The sequence below is a fragment of the Myotis brandtii genome, unplaced genomic scaffold, assembly GCF_000412655.1.
Source record: "Myotis brandtii unplaced genomic scaffold, ASM41265v1 scaffold165, whole genome shotgun sequence".
Lineage (NCBI taxonomy): Eukaryota > Metazoa > Chordata > Mammalia > Chiroptera > Vespertilionidae > Myotis > Myotis brandtii.
This window is the reverse complement of record NW_005356042.1, coordinates 15,604,653-15,626,669: the sequence shown is the minus strand read 5'-3', so window position 1 is coordinate 15,626,669 and position 22,017 is coordinate 15,604,653. Positions and strand designations below refer to the sequence as shown.

General features: G+C 40.2%; 1 protein-coding gene across 1 annotated transcript in view; it reads right to left on the bottom strand.

The window, feature by feature from the left end:
* The window catches only part of WDR59 (WD repeat domain 59), a 68,856-nt gene that overhangs the window by 22,665 nt on the left and 24,174 nt on the right, over positions 1 to 22,017 (bottom strand). The window contains exons 9-17 of the mRNA XM_014536800.1: positions 18,170 to 18,247; positions 14,408 to 14,564; positions 11,015 to 11,094; positions 9,379 to 9,511; positions 9,135 to 9,259; positions 6,657 to 6,821; positions 4,035 to 4,130; positions 3,732 to 3,888; positions 3,202 to 3,271 (exon numbers count right to left, since the gene is read on the bottom strand). Of these exons, the coding sequence (XP_014392286.1) occupies positions 3,202 to 3,271; positions 3,732 to 3,888; positions 4,035 to 4,130; positions 6,657 to 6,821; positions 9,135 to 9,259; positions 9,379 to 9,511; positions 11,015 to 11,094; positions 14,408 to 14,564; positions 18,170 to 18,247 (1,061 nt within the window). The remainder of the gene's footprint in view (positions 1 to 3,201; positions 3,272 to 3,731; positions 3,889 to 4,034; positions 4,131 to 6,656; positions 6,822 to 9,134; positions 9,260 to 9,378; positions 9,512 to 11,014; positions 11,095 to 14,407; positions 14,565 to 18,169; positions 18,248 to 22,017) is intronic.

Here is a 22,017-nt window from a genome sequence, read left to right as displayed (position 1 = left end):
ATGTTTCTAACTCTCTATCTCTCTCCCTTCCTCTCTGTGAAAAATCAATAAAATATATTTTTTAAAAAAAAGAGTGTAGTGTTGGTATAAGGAGAGACCAATAGATTAAGAGAAAAAGGAGTCCAGAAATAAATCCACAAACACATGACCAACTAATTTTCAACAAAGGTATCAATTCAGAATAAGAAAAGAAAAATTTTTTCCATAAATGGTGCTGGGACAATGATATATTTCTACTAGAAAAAAACAAAAAAACTTTGACTCCTATCTCATATCATACACAAAATTAATTTGAAATTGATTACAGACTTTTAATAAGGAATTTTAAACTTTTGAAAGAAAACACAGAAGAATAGTTTCATGACCTTGGGATAGGCATAGATTTTTTCAGGCAGGACACAAAAGCACTAACTATAAAATTTAAAAAGTGATGGCGCAGACTTCATCAAAATTAAAAAATGCTGTTTATCAATAATCACTAAGAGGGAGAAAACAAGCCACAGATTAGAAGAAAATCAATATATCTAGCAAAGGATTTGCAACCAAAATGAAAACTACCACAGATAAATAATAGAAACAGTCCAAAAACTGGGCAAAATAAAAGCACATCATAAAAGATTCCCAAATGGTCAATTAGCACACAAAAGTGGCTCAACATCATCAGTCATCGCCAGAGTTGTGCAAATTAAAACCACTATATTACACACCTACCACAATGGCTGAAGTAAAAACAACTGAAAAGACCAAGTTTTGGAGAGGATGTGGAGCAACCAGAACTCTGAAACATTGCTGGCAAAGAGTATAAAATGGTACAACCTCTGGGAACAGACTTTTTGGAAATTCTAATAAAATTAAACATACACCTATCCTATGATCCAGGGATTTGACTCCTTGGGTAGAGAAATTAATACGCACATCCATAAAAAGACTTGTATTTGTAGGTCTACACAAAATAGCCCAAAACTGGAAATAATCCAAATGTTCATCAACAGGAGTAGGAATAAACAAACTTTTATTTTCATACAATGAACCTATGGATACATGCAACAATGAGGATCAATTTAAAAAACATTAAGTTCAGCGAAATAAGCCAGACATAAAATAGTACATGCTGCATGAGTCTATTTAGGTGAAATTCAAGCACAGGCAAAACTCAACTACAATGATGGCAGTCAGAGGAGTGGTTTCCGCTGGGCACAGGGACCAGGGAACTTCTCGGGTGAGGGCAATGCGCTGGTTCTTGATTGGGTGCTGGTCAATAAAATACTGTTAGTATGAAAAACATTCTAATTAGGAACATTTTCCCCTCTGATCCAAAGTTCAGGTCCAGATATTCTTGCTTTTCTTAGAGAGGAGGTGATTGTTTTCTAGTCGAACCTTTCAAATAAGGAACCCAGTATAATATACAGATCTCTAGCTCTTAACTCCTAGTTTTTGTGGGACCAATGTCTCATCTGCCTGGGTTACTGAGGAGACTGGCAAACTCCCTGGACAGCAGCGGCACCTGCCCACACACCTGGTTCAATCTCCTTCCTTTCTTGTTAGCTCAGCTATTCATTCATAAGTATGCTAATATGTTACACCAATGTATCCAGGTGTTTGTAGCAGGATTTAGAAGTTATGGTCACCACAGAAGTCTACAGTATATAACATATTTAAGTTTTAAAAACCAGTAGTATGGGAGATGCTGTGTGAGCGGGCACGGGGGAGTATACCGAAACTCGATACCTTCCGTTCAATTTTGGTATGAATCTAAAATTTCTCTAAATGATAAAGTTTATTAATTAAGAAAAAAACTTTACAATATGATCCAGCAATTCCATTCCTAGGTAATACCCAAGAAAAATGAAAACATATGCCCATAAAAAAGCTTGTATACCAATGTTCACAGCAGCATTATTCATAATAGCCAAAAAGTAGAAATAACCCAAATGCCCATTGACTGAATGAATAAGTAAAATGTGGATATATACATATATATATATATATCCATAAAACATTACACCAAATGAAAGAAGCCAGGCACAAAGGACCACATACTATATGATTTCATTTATATGAAATGTCCAGAATAGGTACACTGATAGACAGAAAGTAGATTAGAGTTTGCCCAGGGCTGGAAGAATAGAGGAGGAGAGGTGATAGTTAAGGGGATATGAAGTTTCTTTCTGAGATAATGAAAATGGCCTAGAATGTGACTGTAGTGATGACTGCACATATCTGTGAATATACTAAAAACCACTCAATTATACACTTTAAATGGGTCAACTGTATACTATGTGAATTATATCTCAATAAAACTGTTAAATGAAATTTTTCCTTTTAAAGCAGTAATAATAAGAAACGCAGTTAGAGCATTCCCTATGTGCCAGGCAGTGTTCTAAATGCTTTATAGGGACTAACTCCTTCAATCTCCACAGTAAGTAAAGGAGGTAGGTGCCATTATCACCCCCAAGTTATTGTTGAGGAAAATCAAGCACAGTCCAAAGGCCATATGACTACAGGGCCAAGATTTGGATCCAGCAGTTTGGCTCTGAAGTCCATGTTCCCACTTGCTAGACTGCCTCTCAAGAAGGAAAAAGGAAGAAAAATAATGAAGACTAAACAGAAAACACATTAAATTGTTAACAGTGGCTTTCCCCAGGACATGGGGAAAAAAGAAGAGCTTTCATATTTTAATTTAAAACTTCCTTATTGCCCTGGTCAGTGTGGCTCCATGGTGAGAGCGTCTGCCCTGGGACCGAAAGATCTTGGGTTCGATTCCCAGTCAAGGGCACGTACCTCGTTTGCAGGTTCCACGGCCCTAGTAGGGGCGCATATGGGGGCAACCAATTGAAGTGTCTCTCTCACATCAATGTTTCTCTCTCTCTCTCCCCTCCTCCTCCCTCCCTTCTACTCTCTCTAGAAATCAATGGAAAAAATATCCTCCGGTGAGGATTAAAAATAATAATAATAATAAAAGAAACTTGCCTTGTTTAGACAACAGCTTTCATTAAACTACTCCTTGTAGTGGTTTGGTTGTAACTTCATAGTAGAAATCTCAGCTTAGTTGCAATTTAATGAATCTGATCTTTCTCAAATAAACTTATAATAGATATTTACTGAAGATAAAATAAATTGTCTAAAGACAAACTCAAAGGTCATTCCCAGATGTCTGCCCACTTCATGAATGTAGCTTACAGCTGTATCTCCCAGACTCACCTCGGAGTAGGTTCTGTTGGGGACACTGCTCGATGCATCGTCATGGGCCTTGTGAAATACACCAGATACCCTGACAAAGGAAAGATCACATGTGCACATCAAGGTCAATGAGCCGGACATGGGAAATCCTAAGGCCGCATTGGTCAATCTTTTGTCTATTTCAATATACCTGAAGGTCAGGACACATTTCCATGAGGTGCAAAGGCTCATGACTGCAGCCATACTTAACAAGGACAAAGGTCAGGATCCAGGAGACGGGATGTGTGTAGTTTGGAAAAAGTCATCACAGGTATTTTATATTGCCTGGTCAGGGACCTGTCCCCTGTTAAGAATCAGGACTCTGAGTGAGACCCAAATTCACACTCTCAAGACTGAAATTCTGGTGAACATTCGTAGGATTTGTCCACAGACCAATCTGGCATCAGACCATATTATACTATGATAGAAGTTTTTTTGAGTTCTCAAAAAATAAAAACAAAGAAAAATTGCTCTCCCAAAATCTAGAATCAGAGAACCAAAAAAAGACCAACCTGCTCCACAGAACCTGGCTCCCGAGGTCCTAGGAAAGGGAATATTGGCATCCTGGTATGACCCATAGGCGGTGGTCACCCGGGCAAACGTGGGCAAGGGTGGGGTGACGGAGTTTGGGAGCGCAAAGGGGTTGCTGGAGGCACTGTCTTCTTGATTCTGAAATTTAAAAGTCAACAGACTAAACACCACAATCTGTCTCAAAGCTGAATTACAAAATAAAGATACATTATTACAAAATCAGGTGCCCAGGGAGGAAGAAATTATACAAAACACCAAAGCACAGGTTGGTACAAGAATCTCACCACGAAAGACTCCAGACAGGAGACAAGCTGGCGCAGGCAGGGCTCCAAACAACTCTGGTTGCGTTTCACTTTTTGCAGGGAAGTGTCTTTCAGGATCTGGAAAAGGCACAAAACACAGTCAATAATAGCAACATTCTTCAAAGCAGTCGGAGGCAGTGAAGAGCAGGGAGACCGGAGCACGGCTGTGCCTGAGGCTTCCCACACAAATTACGACTTTCCACCTTCTCTAGAGGCTCGGAGAGAAGACTCATTTCTGAACCCGCTTTCAGAAGCCCTTTCCTGAGGCAGGCACACATGCTGGTTTTAGAGGGCACGTTTCTAGTAATGGAATGAATGTTCTTTAGTGAACATTCGACTCCTTTCCTCATCCCCTGCCTTACCCCCCTCCATGAGAAATCTCAGTACCTTACAAGGAACACCCGCTGGGCTGAACTGAAAATGGCTCTGAGTGATACATATAATAAGCCAGGGGAACAGATTTCACTTTAGGGAAAGTTATAATGTATCTTTTTTTTGGTTCTTTAAAAATATAAATCCCATCATTTTAAGGCACATGCTGTGCATGTAAGCTGACATACACATACTGAAGACAGGCATGTAAACTGGACTAGCGCTGTCCAATACGGAAGTCGTTACCCACATGGGGGTACGAGCAGCTGGAATGTGGCTGTCTGAACTGAGATGTGCCATAAGTATGCAATTCATATCGAATGTTGAAGACTTAGTATAAAAAAAAAAATGTAAACTACCTCAATAATTTTCATTTTCATACTGACTACATGTTGCTCTGATAATTCTTTAGATATACTGGATTAAATAAAAATATTACTGAATTAATTAACCTTTTAATTTTAGTTTAAAATTACACATGGCATGCATTATATTTCTATTGGACAGCACTGAATTCAACCTTTAAGAACATTTCCTAATTCTATCATTTTTATACCAGAAGAAAGTCTTTTTTACATGTCCAAATGAGACAATGAAATATTCAAATTCCAAGTACAAAATGTCAAATACCACAAAGTCTGAGTAATTAGCATTTCAAAGGTCCTTATGACACTTGAAAATTTTCTTAATTACATAACTAGGTCTGATGCCAGGTGGGTACTAGAAATATCGTGGAGAATAACTTTGCAAATGCATGCTTGTGTAACCACTATGCTGTATACCTAAGATTAAAAATAATATTGAATATAAACTCTAATTGCAAAATAAAATAAAATAAAAATGTTTTACTCTAGATCATACTCCAAGAAGACAGATTAAGTGCATATGAAATAAACTAGGCAAAAGGTGAACAGCATTCAGGTCAACTTGGTTTTGTAGGACATTTCAGTTACTTCATTATGTGATGCTGCTCACACTGCAAAAGGTATATCATCCCCAGCTCGTGGGGCTTCCTCCTGGGAATTCTGCCTGATTTGCTCTGCGTGAACTAACAAACCAAGTTTCTGCACATGCAGGGTGAAGACCAGCCGCCAGGCTGTCCCTCCTCTACTCAGGCACTGCCATCCTTCACACACTCACCTGTGCAGCCAGCTGCCTCATTTGAGGATGGCACTATCTCTTTTTATGGAATGGATTTTTTAAAATTTTTTATTATTTAAAATATTACAAATAGTAGTACATGAGTCTCCTTTTTCCCCCATTGACCTCCCCCCGGCCTTCTCTACCCCCCAGCACATGCCCTCACTCCCTACCCCCAACCCCTCCTCCCCCCAGTATCTGTGTCCATTGGCTATCCTTATATGCATGCATATAAGTCCTTTGGTTGATCTCTTACCCCACACCCAGCCCTCCCCTGCCTTCCCACTGCAGTTTGACAGTCCGTTCGATGCTTCTTTGTCTTTGTATCTATTTCTGTTCATCAGTTTATGATGTTCATTATATTCCATAAATGAGTGAGATCATGTGATATTTATCTTTCTCTGACTGGCTTATTTTGCTTAGCATAATACTCTCCAGTTCCATCCATGCTGTTGCAAACGTTAAGAATTCCTTCTTTTTTACTAAACTAAAAATGGGACTGCCATCAGTAATACCACTTCTAGGTATATATCCCAAGAAAACAGAAATACCAATCAGAAAGGATATATGCACCCCTATGTTCATAGCAGCACAATTTACAATAGCTATCATTTGGAATGGATTTTTTTAAATGACCTTACTCATTTTTTTCTGATTACAAAATATATTATATCTTCAGAATACACCTTGCCTATTGTTTCCAGATAAATGAAACTGTATTGCAAGGTTTTTAATCTGGGAGTAATACATAGTTTTAATGAGATCTCTGAGCAGATTAAATGCAATCATAGAGCTGCATATTATTTCATAGACAATATCTCTGAAATTGTATGCAATATTTGTGCAGATTTTTCTGGAAAGGGTCCATAGTTTTCATTAGACTTTCAAAGGGTGTCCATGATCCAAAAAGGTCAAGAACTACTGCTCTAATGTTTTCTACACAAAATGAATAGCAAATGTTAACTGCAGTATGTCAGGACAGATGACTTCCAAATCTTATCAGTTGGTATTTTCATTCAACTTCACTACTCATGCTCAGGAGCAGAGCTCTCATACAAACATCAAGGAGAATATGTGAACACAGATCCCAACCTTTAGCAGCTTCGCTTTCATCGTGGACGTGATGGTCGTGGGGTTGATAAACTGGAAGGAAGGGGCGGCATTGTTTGGATACTGTGCCGGGAACTTCACCAGCATCTTGACACGATGGTTGCTACAGTGCACAGACACTGTGCAACTCCTATCCGCTGCGTCCATCTGCAAGAGACAAATCAACAACTGCTTTGGAGACTAACCAGGAGGGGTCTTTAGGTGCAAATGGATTTAAATCAGCTAACTGGCCATAGCTGGTTTGGCTCAGTGGATAGAGCAGTGATTCCCAAAGTGGGCGCTACCGCCCCCTGGTGGGCGCTGCAGCGATCCAGGGGGGCGGTGATGGCCACAGGTGCATTTGTTTTAACTTTTTTTGTATTACCTTTCTATTCTGAGTTCAATAAATAGTTTCATAATTTCAAACTTCAATGTTTCTAATTTACACCTTTCTTTACTATATTTTACGAAAAAAGCAGAAACATTAATACATATATCTTTCTGTTTAATTGCTATTAAAATTTTAAAAAAATTAATTTCCAGGGGGCGCTGAGTAATATTTTTTCTGGAAAGGGGGCGGTAGGCCAAATAAGTTTGGGAACCACTGGGATAGAGTATTGGCCTATGGACTAAAGGGTTTCATGTTCGATTCCCGTCAAAGGCACATGCCCACGTTGTGGGCTCGATCCCCAGTAGGGGTGTGCAGGAGGCAGCCAATCAATGATTCTCTCTCATCACTGATGTTTCTATCTCTCTTTCCTTCTCCCTTCCTCTCTGAAATCAATAAAAATATATTTTAAACCAGCTAACTGAATTAGTTCCTGAAATCTCCAAAGATAAAGGTAGAATTCCAAAAACAAATTAATTTGGAAGATTTGGACAACTCATTAATTTTAGCACCACTTTAATAAGTACAAAGTATTCTGATTTTAAAAAGCTTCATCCTAAAAGTTGTAGGTAGGCTGAAACATATTTATTTTGAGAAAGGAAAATAAAGCAGGAAAAAGTTAAATACTTGACTCAATTTAAAAAGTACTCCTTGGAAAATCCATAAAAATGGACTGATCAGTAGTTGCCGTGGGCTAGGGAGAGAGGAAAATGGAGAGTTACTGGGGATATAGGACTTCTTTGGGGATGATGAAAATGCTCTGGAATTAGACAGTGGTTATAATTGCCCAACTTTGTGACTATATTAAAAAGCACTAAATTATACACTTTAAAAGGGTAAATATGGTATGTGAATTATATCCCAATAATTTTTAAAAAGCACTTCTGGGAAAAGAATAAGATTTCCTTCTTAAACTCGATCACCAGGTATCCACACAGTTTCCAGCTGGGACAGAGGCGTATAAGCTGACAGCCAGTTAACCTAGGAACCCTCTCTCTCTTCCGTTTGCCTGTGCTGCCAACTAGAGAGACACATGGAACACAGTGAAGAGAGCCACACACGTGGGAAATCTGGAGACAGATATTTTTTAAAATTTTTTTTATATATTTTTATTGATTTCAGAGAGGAAGGGAGAGGCAGAGAGAGACAGAAACATCAATGATGAGAGAGAATCATTGATGGGCTGCTTCCTGCACACCCCCTACTGGGGACCGAGCCTACAACCCGGGCATGTGCCCTTGACCGGAATCGAACCCAGGACCCTTCAGTCCACAGGCCGACGTTCTATCCACTGAGCCAAACCAGCTATGGCTGGAGACAGATATTAAATCTCTTCCACCAAACAGCAGCTGACCTTGGACAAGACATCTCTTAGTGTCTCCCTTTCCTCATCAGAAAAGGGGGGATAAAAGCACTTGCTGCAGAGTTGTTTTAAACACCGAATGGGATAATTATGTAAGTGTACATATCCATGCCTACTATTAACTGAATCTGGGCAAAAGAAAAACTAATCAAGTTTTGAAACTCCTTTATAGAGAGAGACTCAATTCCCTGAAGCAAAGAACAGCTGCCAAAAAAAAAAAAAAAAAAAAGAGTAAACCTCTCCATGTGTGAAGTGAACAAAGAGGTTTGGTCACCTTCTCACTATGACTCTGACTCACCAAGGACAAGGCCGGCTTTAAGGGAAGATTGGACAGCAAAGCACAAAAAGCCCTGGAGAGTCAGAGGCTTGGCTTCCAAACTCAGTTCTGTCATTAACTTCACCAGTAACTTGAGTCAAGTCACTAAGCCTTCCCAGATCTAAGTATCTTCACATACAGTAAAGGAGGTGTTGGAGCATCTAAGATTTTAAGACACAGGAGCATCAGTTTATCCCTTAGGTCATCTTATGAGACAGTAATTTGGTCAGAAAAATAACCTGCATTTGCAAAATATCAATTTCTTTAGAAAACCCAGGAAATTAAAAAAGTAAGCAGAGAGACTTATCTGTTAAAGCAGCAAAGCTATTTGCTAGCTGAAATCTTAGCTGAAATAGGCCCCTCTCCCACCAACTGCCATCGCGAGCATGAGACAATTCATTAGACTTGGAGCACCTCCACGTTGACATTCCGGATCTGCACATTGATCAGGGAGAACTCCTGCTGCAGAGTCTGAGGCAGTCCCGGTTGATCTGATTTCTTCTCTTCCAGGAGACTGCTTGGGGGATCTTCCTTTAAGACTATAAGGGAGAGAGGTTCAATTGTGGGCAAACATCTCTGGCACTGAGTCAGAGAGCAGTTCTACAACTCTGAAATGCGCAGAGGGCACCTCACGTAAAACAACAGTTTGACCAATTACCTTCTTCCTCTCCATGGCTTAAGCTGTGCTGGTGATCTGTGTCCTGCGTGTGAAGGGTCTTCTCTGGTTCCGGCAGAAGAGAAATGCTCTCAATGAACTCATCAACACCATCTAATATGTCATTTGCACAAAGCTGCAACAAAGGGCAGAAGATCCGGGTCCAGAGAAGTCAGTGGAAATGGTCAGCATGTTGGGTTAGAGTTCTCACCTAAAAATGGGAATCACAGCCCTGGCTGGTGTGGCTCAGTTGGTTGGGTGTCGTCCTGTGCACCAAAAGGTTGCCAATTCGATTCCTGGTCAGGGCATATGCCTGAGTTTCAGACTCCACCTCCCCTGCCCGCCTCCCAGCCATATGGGGCCTGCAGGAGGCATTTGATCGATGTTTCATTCTCACATTGATGTTTCTCTCTCTTTTTCTCTCTTTCTCTCTCCCCCCTCCCTTCCTCTCTCTCTAAAAATCAATTTTTTAAAAAAATGGGAATCACAAAGGATAGAGATGTCAGACAAAAACTGATAAAATCAAAACAGGTTTTATCCATCGCCAACTCTCCCTGGTTAAATACACAGGAGAACAGACTCTATTATTCTACCGTGGAATTTTTTTATCCTGTTCGTAGTTTATGCAAGCCTCAGAAAACATTATTGTTAATTCTAAGCCTTGATGGAGTTATTCAGCTAACCCCCAAAATACAATAACCTTCACAGCATTAGAGCAAATGATACTTTTTGGAGAAAAATAGATTTGAAAGACAATAAGGTGATGATAATTGACAAAAATGCTCAAGAATGACTTCGTACTAAGCAAATTTTACCCACCATTTTCTATCCACTCTGTACAGAGTGCTGTGGGGGAGGAATACAAGTGAGACATGGTTCCTGACTTCAAGAAATGTAGCCACCGAATGAGAAGACAGAGCACTGAGATAAGGCAGAGCAAAGAAGTTCATACCCGCTTCCAATGTGGTTCATATAAGAAACAGATATCGTTCATGGGGCAAAAATTGGAAAAGGCTTCATAGAACAGGTATCATTGATGGACGCAGAGGGCTCTGAACACGTCAGAGTGCAAGGGTAAATTTCCTAGCCCATTGAGAAGAAAAAGAAATGAAGCCCATGGGCCACTTGCTCAGTATGCTGCCCACACCCTCTTATACCAGGACAGGAGAAGAAAAGACATGCAGAGGTTCTTCAGCCTTTAAGTGCTGAATACTGAAGTTGGCTCTTGAAGACCTCAGAGCTCACTGTGGCATACACAGCCACTTGGCCTACCAGCAAGCACGTATCAAATATCTATCATGTATCCTCTAATTTCCACAAATACCAAATTTTGTATTTTTTTTAAGTTTCTAGTGCAGTGATGGCGAACCTATGACACACGTGTCAGAGGTGACACACGAACTCATTTTTTTTGGTTGATTTTTCTTTGTTAAATGGCATTTAAATATATAAAATAAATATCAAAGATATAAGTCTTTGTTTTACTATGGTTGCAAATATCAAAAAATTTCTATATGTGACACGGCACCAGAGTTAAGTTAGGGTTTTTCAAAATGCTGACACGCCGAGCTCAAAAAGTTCGCCATCACTGTTCTAGTGTATCTGGTTACATTCCTCCACAACAGCAACGAATACATACCCTCTGCATCTGGGAATCCACCCGCCACATTCTCAAGGTCTGGTCCCGTGACCACGTAACCAGTTGGTAGTCCTTGGACCCTAGAAATCACCAAATAAAAGTCCTGGAAAATTTTCTGAATTAAACATCAATTTTGCTACAGGTTGCAATGGAGTGAGATTCATTCATTCATTCATCCATCCATCCATTCAATAAATATTTATGAACTGTTATAGCCACTACAGCACGAATACAATAACCTCTGACATTATAGATCTTACGTCCCAGTAGTGGAAATAAACAAACTAATAAATATGTAATAAAATGTCAGTAGTGACAGTGTTATTAAAAAAAAAAATACAGGAGAGAGACTGATAGGGAAGCTATTTTTAGACAGGACTCCCTGAGGAAGTCACATTTGAGCAGAAACTTAAATGAGGTGAAATAATAACTAGCAAATTAGCAGGTGAAGAGTGATACTGGGGTTTAATGCCACATTAAACTTTCACCTCCACAAATGTTCTTTTTTTATATGCTCCAGAGGAGCCGGGGATGAATACAATTTTTGTAAAATGAATTGATTTAAATGCATCATGGCATCTTACTATTTAAAATAATTTTTTGGAAAAGCGGTGCATGCATCTCTTTATGAAATGAATAATAAATCTTTAATGTTTTGAGTTGAATGAATTATATTTTCACGTTAGGTCAGGTCAAAGGAAAATTATTCTGAAAGGCTCAGGGTGCTTTATGAAAGAGCTTTATGAAAGGTCAGGACATTTCAGGGAAATTATGTAGTATCTAGAATCTGCTTCATGGCATCTTCAGAGAGCAAAGAACTTAGAAGTAATTTCACCAATTCCCTCATTTTACAGATGGGGAAACTGAGGAAACAAAGAACACAAGCTATCCAAGTTAATCAGGTGAGTGAGGGACAAAAGTTCCTTCTCTGTCACCGCCTTCAAACAACGTTTCTATATATCCCTATTTAAATCTTACAAGACAGCCCTGGCCAGTGTGATTCAGTAGGTTGGGTGTCATCCATTGCACTGAAAGGCTGCCGGTTCAATACCCCAGTTAGGGCAGCCGATAGATGTTATGCTCTCAAATTGATGTTTCTCTCTCTCTCCCTTCCTCTCTCTAGAAATCAATATACCATTCTTAAAAACAACAACAACAAAAACTAAAACATGGCCATAAAAATAAAAAGTAAAATACAAGAATACATAAAGGATGATTATATTCACGAAAGTTTCAACAACAAGCAAACCTAAACTATTTTGAGAAATGAAAAAAATGGGTGGTAAACTAAAAAGATAAAACCAGAAATCACTATCCTAAGCATTAGGATAGTGTTTACCTCTGGGAGAAGAGAGAGTATTGTGATCAGAAAGCTTTTGGGGTTCTAACAATGTTCTTTTCTTGACCTTGGTTGTAGTTACATAGATTTTCACTTTATTTTTTTAAACTGTATGTGTTTTATGCAATTTTATGGATGGGTGATATATTTCACAATAAAAATGAATAATAAAAAAAAACACCCTATAACTTACATTCAAAATTTCACTACTGGCCCTCGCTGGTTTGGCTCAGTGGATAGAGCGTCGGCCTGTGGACCAAAGGGTCCCAGGTTCGATTATGGTCAAGGGCACGTACCTTGGTTGTAGGCTTCTCCCTGGCCCAGGCCCTGGTCAGAGCTCATGCAGGAGGCAACCAATTGATGTGTTTCTCTCACATCGATATTTATCTCTGTCTTTCCCTCTCTCTTCCACTCTCCTTAAAAATCAGTGGAAAAATAACCTCCAGTGAGGATTAACAAAAATAATAAAATAAAAATAAGTGTTTAAAAAACTTCTTCACTACTGGCTAGACAGTCCCAATTTAAACAATTCACCCTACTGGCATATAGACATAGATAACTTTATTTCAATCCAAAATTACAGGCCCAACCTCTCTCGGCCAGACAGTGGGGAAACCACATCATCTGTTCACTATGGCAAAATGCAAGAGAATACGTTGAAAGCCAAAGTCATGCAGCCTCATGTTTATAGAAGCAAGAGAGATTACAGAAATAAAGACGGGAAAATTAAGAGGATGATTAAGAGAATCCTTTCACATTTCATTCTAAAAAAAAATCTCAAGTCCATGAATATTAAACCAACCATTCATTCTAAAAAAAAAAAAAGAGAATCCTTTCAAAAACAATCCTGGAAGAGTCACAAATAAGCTGGGGTAAGAAGTTGCCTGCTCTAACCCCAGGTCTACCAGAGCCCTATTCTGGGCTCTGGACAAGTCACACCACTGCACTACCTGGCTTTCCTTCTGTGATATGGAAAAACCAAGAAATATACTTCTGTTCTGTACAATATTTAGTGAGCATGGCAGGAAAATCTCAAGAAAAGAGTCTGCGCCCTGGCCAGTTTGGCTCAGTGGAGAGTGTCAGCCTGCGGACTGAAGGGTCCCAGGTTCTATTCCAGTCAAGGACACATGCCAGGGTTGCGGGCTCAATCCCATGGGGGGTGTACAGGAGGCAGCTGACAGTGATTCTCTCTCATCACTGATGTTTCTATCTCTCTCTCCCTCTCTCTTCCTCTCTAAATTAATAAAAATATATATATTAAAAAAAAGAGAGAGAGGCTGCAACTAAATTTGCATGGTGAGTTGATGGAGGAACTGAGGCCAAGGGCTGCCTGACTCCCACTGTAATTCTGACCAGGCATTAGTGAGGGCTGACTAATTAAGGTGCAATCACAAACAACCCCAAATCTCAGTAGCTTAAAGGAAGGATTTTATGCTTACTCTCTATCTCTACCTCCTCCTCATTTCTGACGGGAGCGGCCCCATCTGGAGTCTTGCCAGCTGTGTGGCAGAGGCAATGAGAGTGTGTAATTGCACAATGGCTGTTAATACTTCAACCCAAAAGAGACCACACCATGTTTCATGTTTCATGTTTCATGTTCAAAGCATGTCATTTGACCAAACTTATCCTCAAGGGGACGAGCGGTAAAATACCACTGTGTGTTTGTGATGAGACTGGGAATATGTGAGGGGCAGTGATGACCTCGGGTCTCCCTCATCGGCAGAGTAGCAAGGGGCAACTGCCAGAGGCTTCTGAAGGTAGTGACCCCAGAGTTTTCAGCCCTAGAAATGATCCCACAGCAAGTCTATCCATTTCTTATAGATCTTTCCCACACAGGAGAGAGACTCCACACAACAGAAGAGAAGAGGAGGAAACTTAGAAGAATCACAGCCCGCACACCCCTTTGCTTATCTACGATTAAAGGTGGTGGACCCTGACCGATTCCTAAGGCCAGCCCTGCATCCTCCTCATTGGATCACACAGCCAACCCTGACTGAGCTGCTGTGGAACAGGGCTCAGAAGGAAATCAAGCGGCCGTCTTCTCTCCCACTCACCTTCCTTCTGCTTCCTCCACTGGAACTCCAGCACCACGTCATCGTGCCCCACAAAGGTATGGACAGGGGTGTTCAAGTCAAAGACGTTCCACAAGAGGAGACTATTCTCCCTCCGCAGCTGGGGGACCATCACAGTGACTAATCCATTGCTGAACGGCTAGGGCAAGAAAGGGAAAAGCAGGTGATGATTCCAGGGAGAATCAGCTGAGTCTTCAGTAACAAAGTAGCAATTCTTTCCTAAAATAAATTGGATGATGGAAGATCCCAACCCATCTGGGGAAAATTTTTCCAAATATCATAAGTTGACCATCACATCTACTTGTCTTTGCTTCTGGAAGGAACCAGAGCAAGTGAAAAAAATAAATAAATAAAGCTAAGCCCATCCCTAGCTGGTTTGGCTCAGTGGATAGAGCGTCGGCCTGTGGACTGAAGGGTCCCAGGTTCAATTCTGGTCAAGGGCACATACCCAGGTTGCGGGCTCAACCCCCAGTAGGGGGCGTGCAGGAGGCAGCCGATCAATGATTCTTTCTCGTCATTGATGTTTCTATCTCTCTCTCCCTCTCCCTTCCTCTCTGAAATCAATAAAAATATATTTAATAAAATAAAATAAAGCTAAGCCAAACACTTGAAGAACTTTGAAAATATTCTAAAATATGGCTCTGACTGTTGCACACAGGAACACACTGTTTCGTATCCTAGCTACTCTCCCTGAGCTACTTCACGAGTTACTGAGCGCTTTCCCAGAGTGAGCATGCAAGGCACACTGGGGAAAAGGCCAGAGCAGCAAGCACAATTCCTGTCTCGAGGAAATGCACCAGGGGCATGCCATCCACGTGAACCACAACCTTCCCACTACCCCAAATACTACAGCTATTCAAAAAAAACCTCCCAGTTAGTTTGAGGTCTGACAGACTTTACTTATCAACACCCAATCTGCTAGGCAGCTAAGGGGCCCATTTGTTTGATGATTAGACACTGGTCTTTAGGGAATAATAAACCATCATCACCTAGAGCAGTGGTCGGCAAACTGCGGCTCACGAGCCACATGTGGTTCTTTGGCCCCTTGAGTGTGGCTCTTCCACAAAATACCACGCACGTACAGTGCAATTGAAACTTCATGGCCCATGCACAGAAGTTGGTATTTTCTGGAAGAGCCACACTCAAGGGGCCAAAAAGCCCCATGTGGCTCACGAGCCGCAGTTTGTCGACCACTGACCTAGAGCACATTTATCTCTACCTCCCCTCCTGACAGCACTTCTAGACTTCTCTGTTTGTTTGTTTTTTAAAACAAACATATTAATCCAGAGAAGTATTTCTATTCATAAGAACAACATCTGCCCTAGCTGGTTTGGCTCAGTGGGTAGAGCATCGGCCTGCAGACTGAAGGGTCCCAGGTTCAATTCCGGTCAAGGGCACATGCCCGGGTTGCAGGCTTGATCCCCAGTAGGGGGCGTGCAGGAGGCAGCCAATCAATGATTCTCTCTCATCATTGATGTTTCTATCTATCTCTTCCTCTCCCTTAGTCTCTGAAATCAATAAAAATATATTTTTTTAAAAAAAAGAAAGAAAAGAAAAGAAAAAAGAACAACATCTGCCTTGATTGGTGTGGCCTAGTTAGTTGGGTTGTCATCCTGCACACCAGGAGGAGGTTGCCGAGTCGATTCCTGGCCAAGGGCAATCCCTCTCTCCCTCTCCCTTCCTCTCTCTGTAAAAAAATCAATAAACTATTGGAAAAAAAAGAACAACATCTGTTGTTGTCAACATCTGCTGCTGACAAGTGTTCTCAAATGCAAAAGCCACTTAATACCCAATTATCCTCTATGCTCCACAATGCCCCAGGGTGACAGCCTAATGTATAAAAGTACCTTTATCCATCCCTATCCTCCCTTTTCAAATTGACACTAAGAGAAATACACTACCTCTGATCAGCAGCTATCAATGTGGCAATGAAAAAATTGTTGGAATGTTGATAATAGCCTACCCCCTATATTCATGGTACTTTATGATTTATAAAGCATTTTCATATATGATTTTTCAAAAGGAAGGCATATCCTACTGGGGATGTGCCCGCAACCCAGGTACATGCCCTTGACCGGAATCGAACCTGGGACCCTTCATTTCGCAGACCGACGCTCTATCCACTGAGCCAAACCGGTTTCGGCTGAATTGCACATTTTAAAATGGTGAATTTTATCACAATAAAAAAGGAAGGCATTGTAAAAAATATTATTATTATTTTACAAAGGAGATAGCTATTGCTCAAAAATACCAAATGGCTTGCCAAAGGCCACACAAATATTAAATGTCTCATTGCGGCATTATTCACAAGCCAAAATATGGAAACAACCTAATTGTCCATCAATGATGAATGATAAAAATGTGAGACACACACACGTGTAGACACACACAAACACACAATGGAATATTACTCAGCCATGAGAAAGAAGGAAATGCTGCCATTTACCACAATGTGGATGAACCTTGAGGGCATTATGCTAAGTAAAATAAGGGAGAGAAAGACAAATACTGTATGATATCACTTATATGTAGAATCTAAAAAGACTGAACTCATAGAAACACCAAGTAAAATATCAATTACAGGGCTGAGGAGAGGGGAAGAAGAGGAAAGTTGGTCAGAGGGTACAAACATCCAGTTATAAAATGATTATGTTCTGGGGATCTAATGTACAACAGAGTGATTAAAGTTAGTAACACCATATTACATACTTAAGAGTTGCTAAGAGAGTAAATCTTGCATGTTCTCATCACAAAAAAGAAATGGTAATTATGTGATGGAGGTGTTAGCTAATGCTATGGTGGTAATCGTTTTGCAACATATAAGTGTATCAAATTAACACGTTTTGCAACTTGAACTTGCACAATGTTATATATCAATTATAGCTCAGTCCTAACCGGTTTGGCTCAGTGGATAGAGCGTCGGCCTGCGAAATGAAGGGTCCCAGGTTCGATTCCGGTCAAGGGCATGTACCTTGGTTGTGGGCACATCCTAAATCCTCAGTAGGGAGTGTGCAGGAGGCAGCTGATCAATGTTTCTCTCTCATCGATGTTTCTAACTCTCTATCCCTCTCCCCTCCTCTCTGTAAAAAATCAATAAAATATATATTTTTTAAAAATTATAGCTCAATAAAGATGGGGGGGGGGGATTAAGTGGCATTGCTAGGCCCAAAACCCAGGTCTTCTGAATCTAAAGCCAGAGTTCTTTCCATCACAATCCACTGACCACAAGTCTCTCCACCCTCTGCTTCCATCTGACCCTCTTCCCCTGCTTCTAGTGACCACCTTCCCACCACCTAGCTTCCCAGTCTAGCTTTGGTTAGTAATTCTAGTACAGATTCTTACCCAACATTCCAAGGGTTAATTTTTAAATTTTTAAAAATTATTTTTAATTGGAGAGAGAGAGGGAGAGAGAAACATCAATGTTAGAGAGAGACATCAATGTGAGCGAGGAACACTGGTCAACTGCCTCCTGTACGCCCTGACCGGGGATGGAACCCACAACCTGGTATGTGCCCTGACTGAGAATCGAACCTGCCACTTTCTGGCATATGGGATGGCGTACCAACCAACTGAGCCACACTGGCCAGGGCCCAAGGGTACATTTTTCAGTGGATAACATCTTTTATACCAGCATGACCACCTTTGACCCACCCCTAAATCAAGACAGAAAGAGAAAACTGCCTCATAAAGAGTCTGGAACACCAAGATGGAAGTTTCCCAACACGAGACAGGTGTCACACTCACAGTGTATCTGGCCTTCCAGACAGGCACCTGGCAAGGGAGAATATTGAGGTATTTCCGAGGCTGGCGGTAATCCCAGAACTGGAAGAAAGAAAGAAAGATAATTTGTGAAATAAATGCCATTAAAAAACTCAACTATTGAAATACGAACAGCCTTTGAACTCATTGTTTTGTTCTCTAAACCAGCGGTCGCCAACCTGTGGTCTGCAGACCACTGGTGGTCCGTGAGGTCCGGAAGGTTGGCGACTGCTGCTTAGATGTATCTTTAGAAGATACATTTCAATAGTGCATTTCAGTCAGCCCCACCGCCATGCTACTGTTGCAGAGACACAAAGAAAACCTGTTCACACTCATAACCATTACAAGAGAATTTTCGGACTTCACGAGGACCACACTGGGGCAGATCGCTGTCAGCCTGCCTGTTAAACAACATTCCTAGCTGAAAGGTAAGAGTGACATGTTTTCACCCTTTATCACTTTCAAAAGTAGAGTAATTTAACTAACAATAATAGCTGCGATGTTCTGACTACTTATTGCATTTCAGACAAATGTTTGGAGCGTTTAAGTTTTTATCCCATTAAATCTTTACAACAACCATATAATGAGTGTTATCAATCTCTTTTGCAAACGGAGAAGCTAAAATTACTAACCCATGGAACTTGCCCAAGGTCACACAGGAAAAAGGTGGCTATGCAACTATCTGCGTGCCCAACAACCCACTCATTCACCCACACCTACATGGAAGGTGTGGGACTTGAAGTTGCAGTTATACAAAGTGAGCCAGATACAAACTCTCCTTTAGAAATGATACCTGTGCTTACAATAGAGAGACAAATACACTTGGAGTGCAGCACTCATCATGAGAGCAGAAAATAGCAAAGCACCATGGCAGGAGGACCAACAGTGAAACTCGGAACTATTGGGGTATTAAGAAATTATTTTCAAAAACAGACAGAAGCCACTCTGGAAAACAGTTTTATAGTTTCTTTAAAAGTTAAATGCACACCTACCATAAGACCCAGTAATCCCACTTCTATGTATTTATCCTAGAAAACTGAAAATTTCTATTCACACACAAAAAAATCTATACATGCATGGTTATAGCAGCTCTATTTACAATGACCCAAAACTGGAAACAGCCCAAATGTTATCCAATGGGTCAACAAATAAATTGTAGTCTATCCATACAATGGATTATTACTCAACAGGTAAAAGTATAAGAACTATTGATTTTTTTAAAATTAATCCTTACTTGACTATATTTTTTCCCATTGATTTTTAGAGAGAGTAGAAGGGAGGGAAGGAGGGAGAGAGAGAAACATCGATGTGAGAGAGACACACATCGATTAGTTGCCTCCTGCACATGCCCCAACCAGGGCTGGGGATCAAACCTGGAACCCAGATATGTGCCCTTCACAGGATATCAAACCAATGACCCTTAAATGCACAGGCCAACACTCTAACCATTGAGCAACACAGGCCAGGGCAGAACTATTGATTCTTCAAACAACTTGGGCAAATTTTAAAGATGTTATGCTGAATGAAAGAAGCCAGCCTCAAAAAGTTACATACTACATGATTCCATTTTAATGACATTTGCAAAACACAAAACTATAATGATGGAGAACGGATCCATGGTTGCCAGAAGTTAGGGGTTGGGGAGAGTGTAACTATAAAGGCATAGCATGCAATAATTCTTGTTTCTTCTGACAACTCTTTTTTGCCAAATCCAGGCCCCATATTCAAACTTATAAAATTGTTAAGAGCCCTGACCGGTTTGGCTCAGTGGATAGAGCGTCACCCTGCGGACTGAAAGGTCCCGGGTTCGATTCCGGTCAAGGGCATGTACCTTGGTTGCAGGCAACATCCCCAATGGGGGGTGTGCAGGAGGCAGCTGATTGGTGTTTCTCTCTCACCGATGTTTCTAACTCTCTATCCCTCTCCCTTCCTCTCTGTAAAAAAATCAATAAAATATATTTTTTTTAAAAAATAAAAAATAAATAAAATTGTTAAGATGTCTTTTCCATCTAAACTGCTTTTGGGTTTCCCAGATGGCCATAAGGTAAACTATAACTTACTCCATCAACTTGTAAAAGAAGGGAAACTAGAAATATTAGATAGGCTTGGCATTCTCCAGATTTTTAATTAGCTCAATACAATGATTTCATGCTAGCAAGTCCACCATGCTAGCAAGTGAAAGAGAAGTTCCACCTCCCTGGGTTAATTATCTACAACTAAAATATTGTTACTATGAATGCATTTCAGTTGTATACTTTTCAGGTTAGAAACAAAGATTGGTATGACAATTAACAAAATTAACAAAATTAATCCTTTTTTAAAAAAAATGATTTTGCTTCTAGGTTTAAATATATTCAACAGTTGGTGACAATTATAACATATCACTGATGGGATAAATGGGAGGACCCTGGAGATCTGACAAAGTCCTCACTGTTCATAACAAGTTCTTATTCTCAAGGCAATCAGTGATGGAGTTCCATGTGACTAGAGGTCTTCTCTATGTTTCTCTCTGATAGAGGTGGTTATTATAATACATTAATCAGAGCCATGCCGTTCTCCCATCCACAGGCGATTTCTGCTTTTCTCTTACCACTGCCAAAGGGCCCCAGCTACAAGCTACAGATCAGAAAGCAAGTTTTCTGAAGAACTATAAGAAAGGTTTCAATCAAGAAGGAAAGAACCAGGTTCTCGAATAGCCTCAGGGGTACAGATTCTCAATAAGGCTGACCTTGATCCGTGGCCAGACACTCATCTCTCAGAATGTACCCAAAGGACCGTGCTTGGATTTCCAGGACTCATTCTGAGGCAATTTTCTGAAATAGACTGCTTAAACCAAGATCAGGAAAAAACCAGTTTCATTGTGGTTAATGTTCTATTTTTAATGGCTATATAAGAAAATCCTTTAAAAAAAAATCATTTCCCATCTACTTAATTCACGCGTTTTACAGTTAACAATTTACAAACTGAACTGAAACATTCATTCAATGCTTGTTCCAGCTGATCCCAGAGAATTCAGACACTAAAAATACAATGAAAATTATTACCACAAGTTATAAGTTAATAAACTGTCAGGTAAATGTAAGAAAATGATTGTGTAGGGGGGGAAATGACATATTCATCCTTATCTACAAATTAGTAAGAATAATGGTTGAATATTATACAATGTGCCTCTAAATTATTTGACTTTTTACAGTTATGTTATTTACATACATTCAGTAAAAACTGTCTTCCTTCTTACCAGAATATAGTGGAAAAATAAGTACCATGTCAAAAACTTCACTTGATTCATAAGCTAAACCTACAGGTAAGGAACAAGGACTGTGTTTCACACGTGGACCTTGCCTATTACCTGCTTTATTGCCTATGGGATCCCAGCCTCATATGTAGTAAAAATGTCAATGAACAATGACAAACTTGGAGACCTCAAAGATAAAGGCAGTGAATTGGTTGGTTTCTGGTTCCTGAACTTGGAAGACAAGCTGATCGGGAGGGGATGGGGGACAAAAATCCAAATCTAAAACGAAGAAACAGAAAAAAATGAAACTAGACCACCAACTTACACCATACACAAAAATAAACTCAAAATGGATAAAGGACTTAAATGTAAAATGGGAAACCATAAAAATACTAGAGGAATCCAAAGGCAACAAAATCTCAGACATATGCCGAAGCAATTTCTTCACTGATACTGCTCCTAGGGCAGTGGAAACTAAAGAGAAAATAAACAAATGGGACTACATCAAAATAAAAAGCTTCTGCACAGCAAAAGAAACCATCAACAAAACAACAAGAAAGCCCACTGCATGGGAGAACATATTTGCCAATGTTATCAC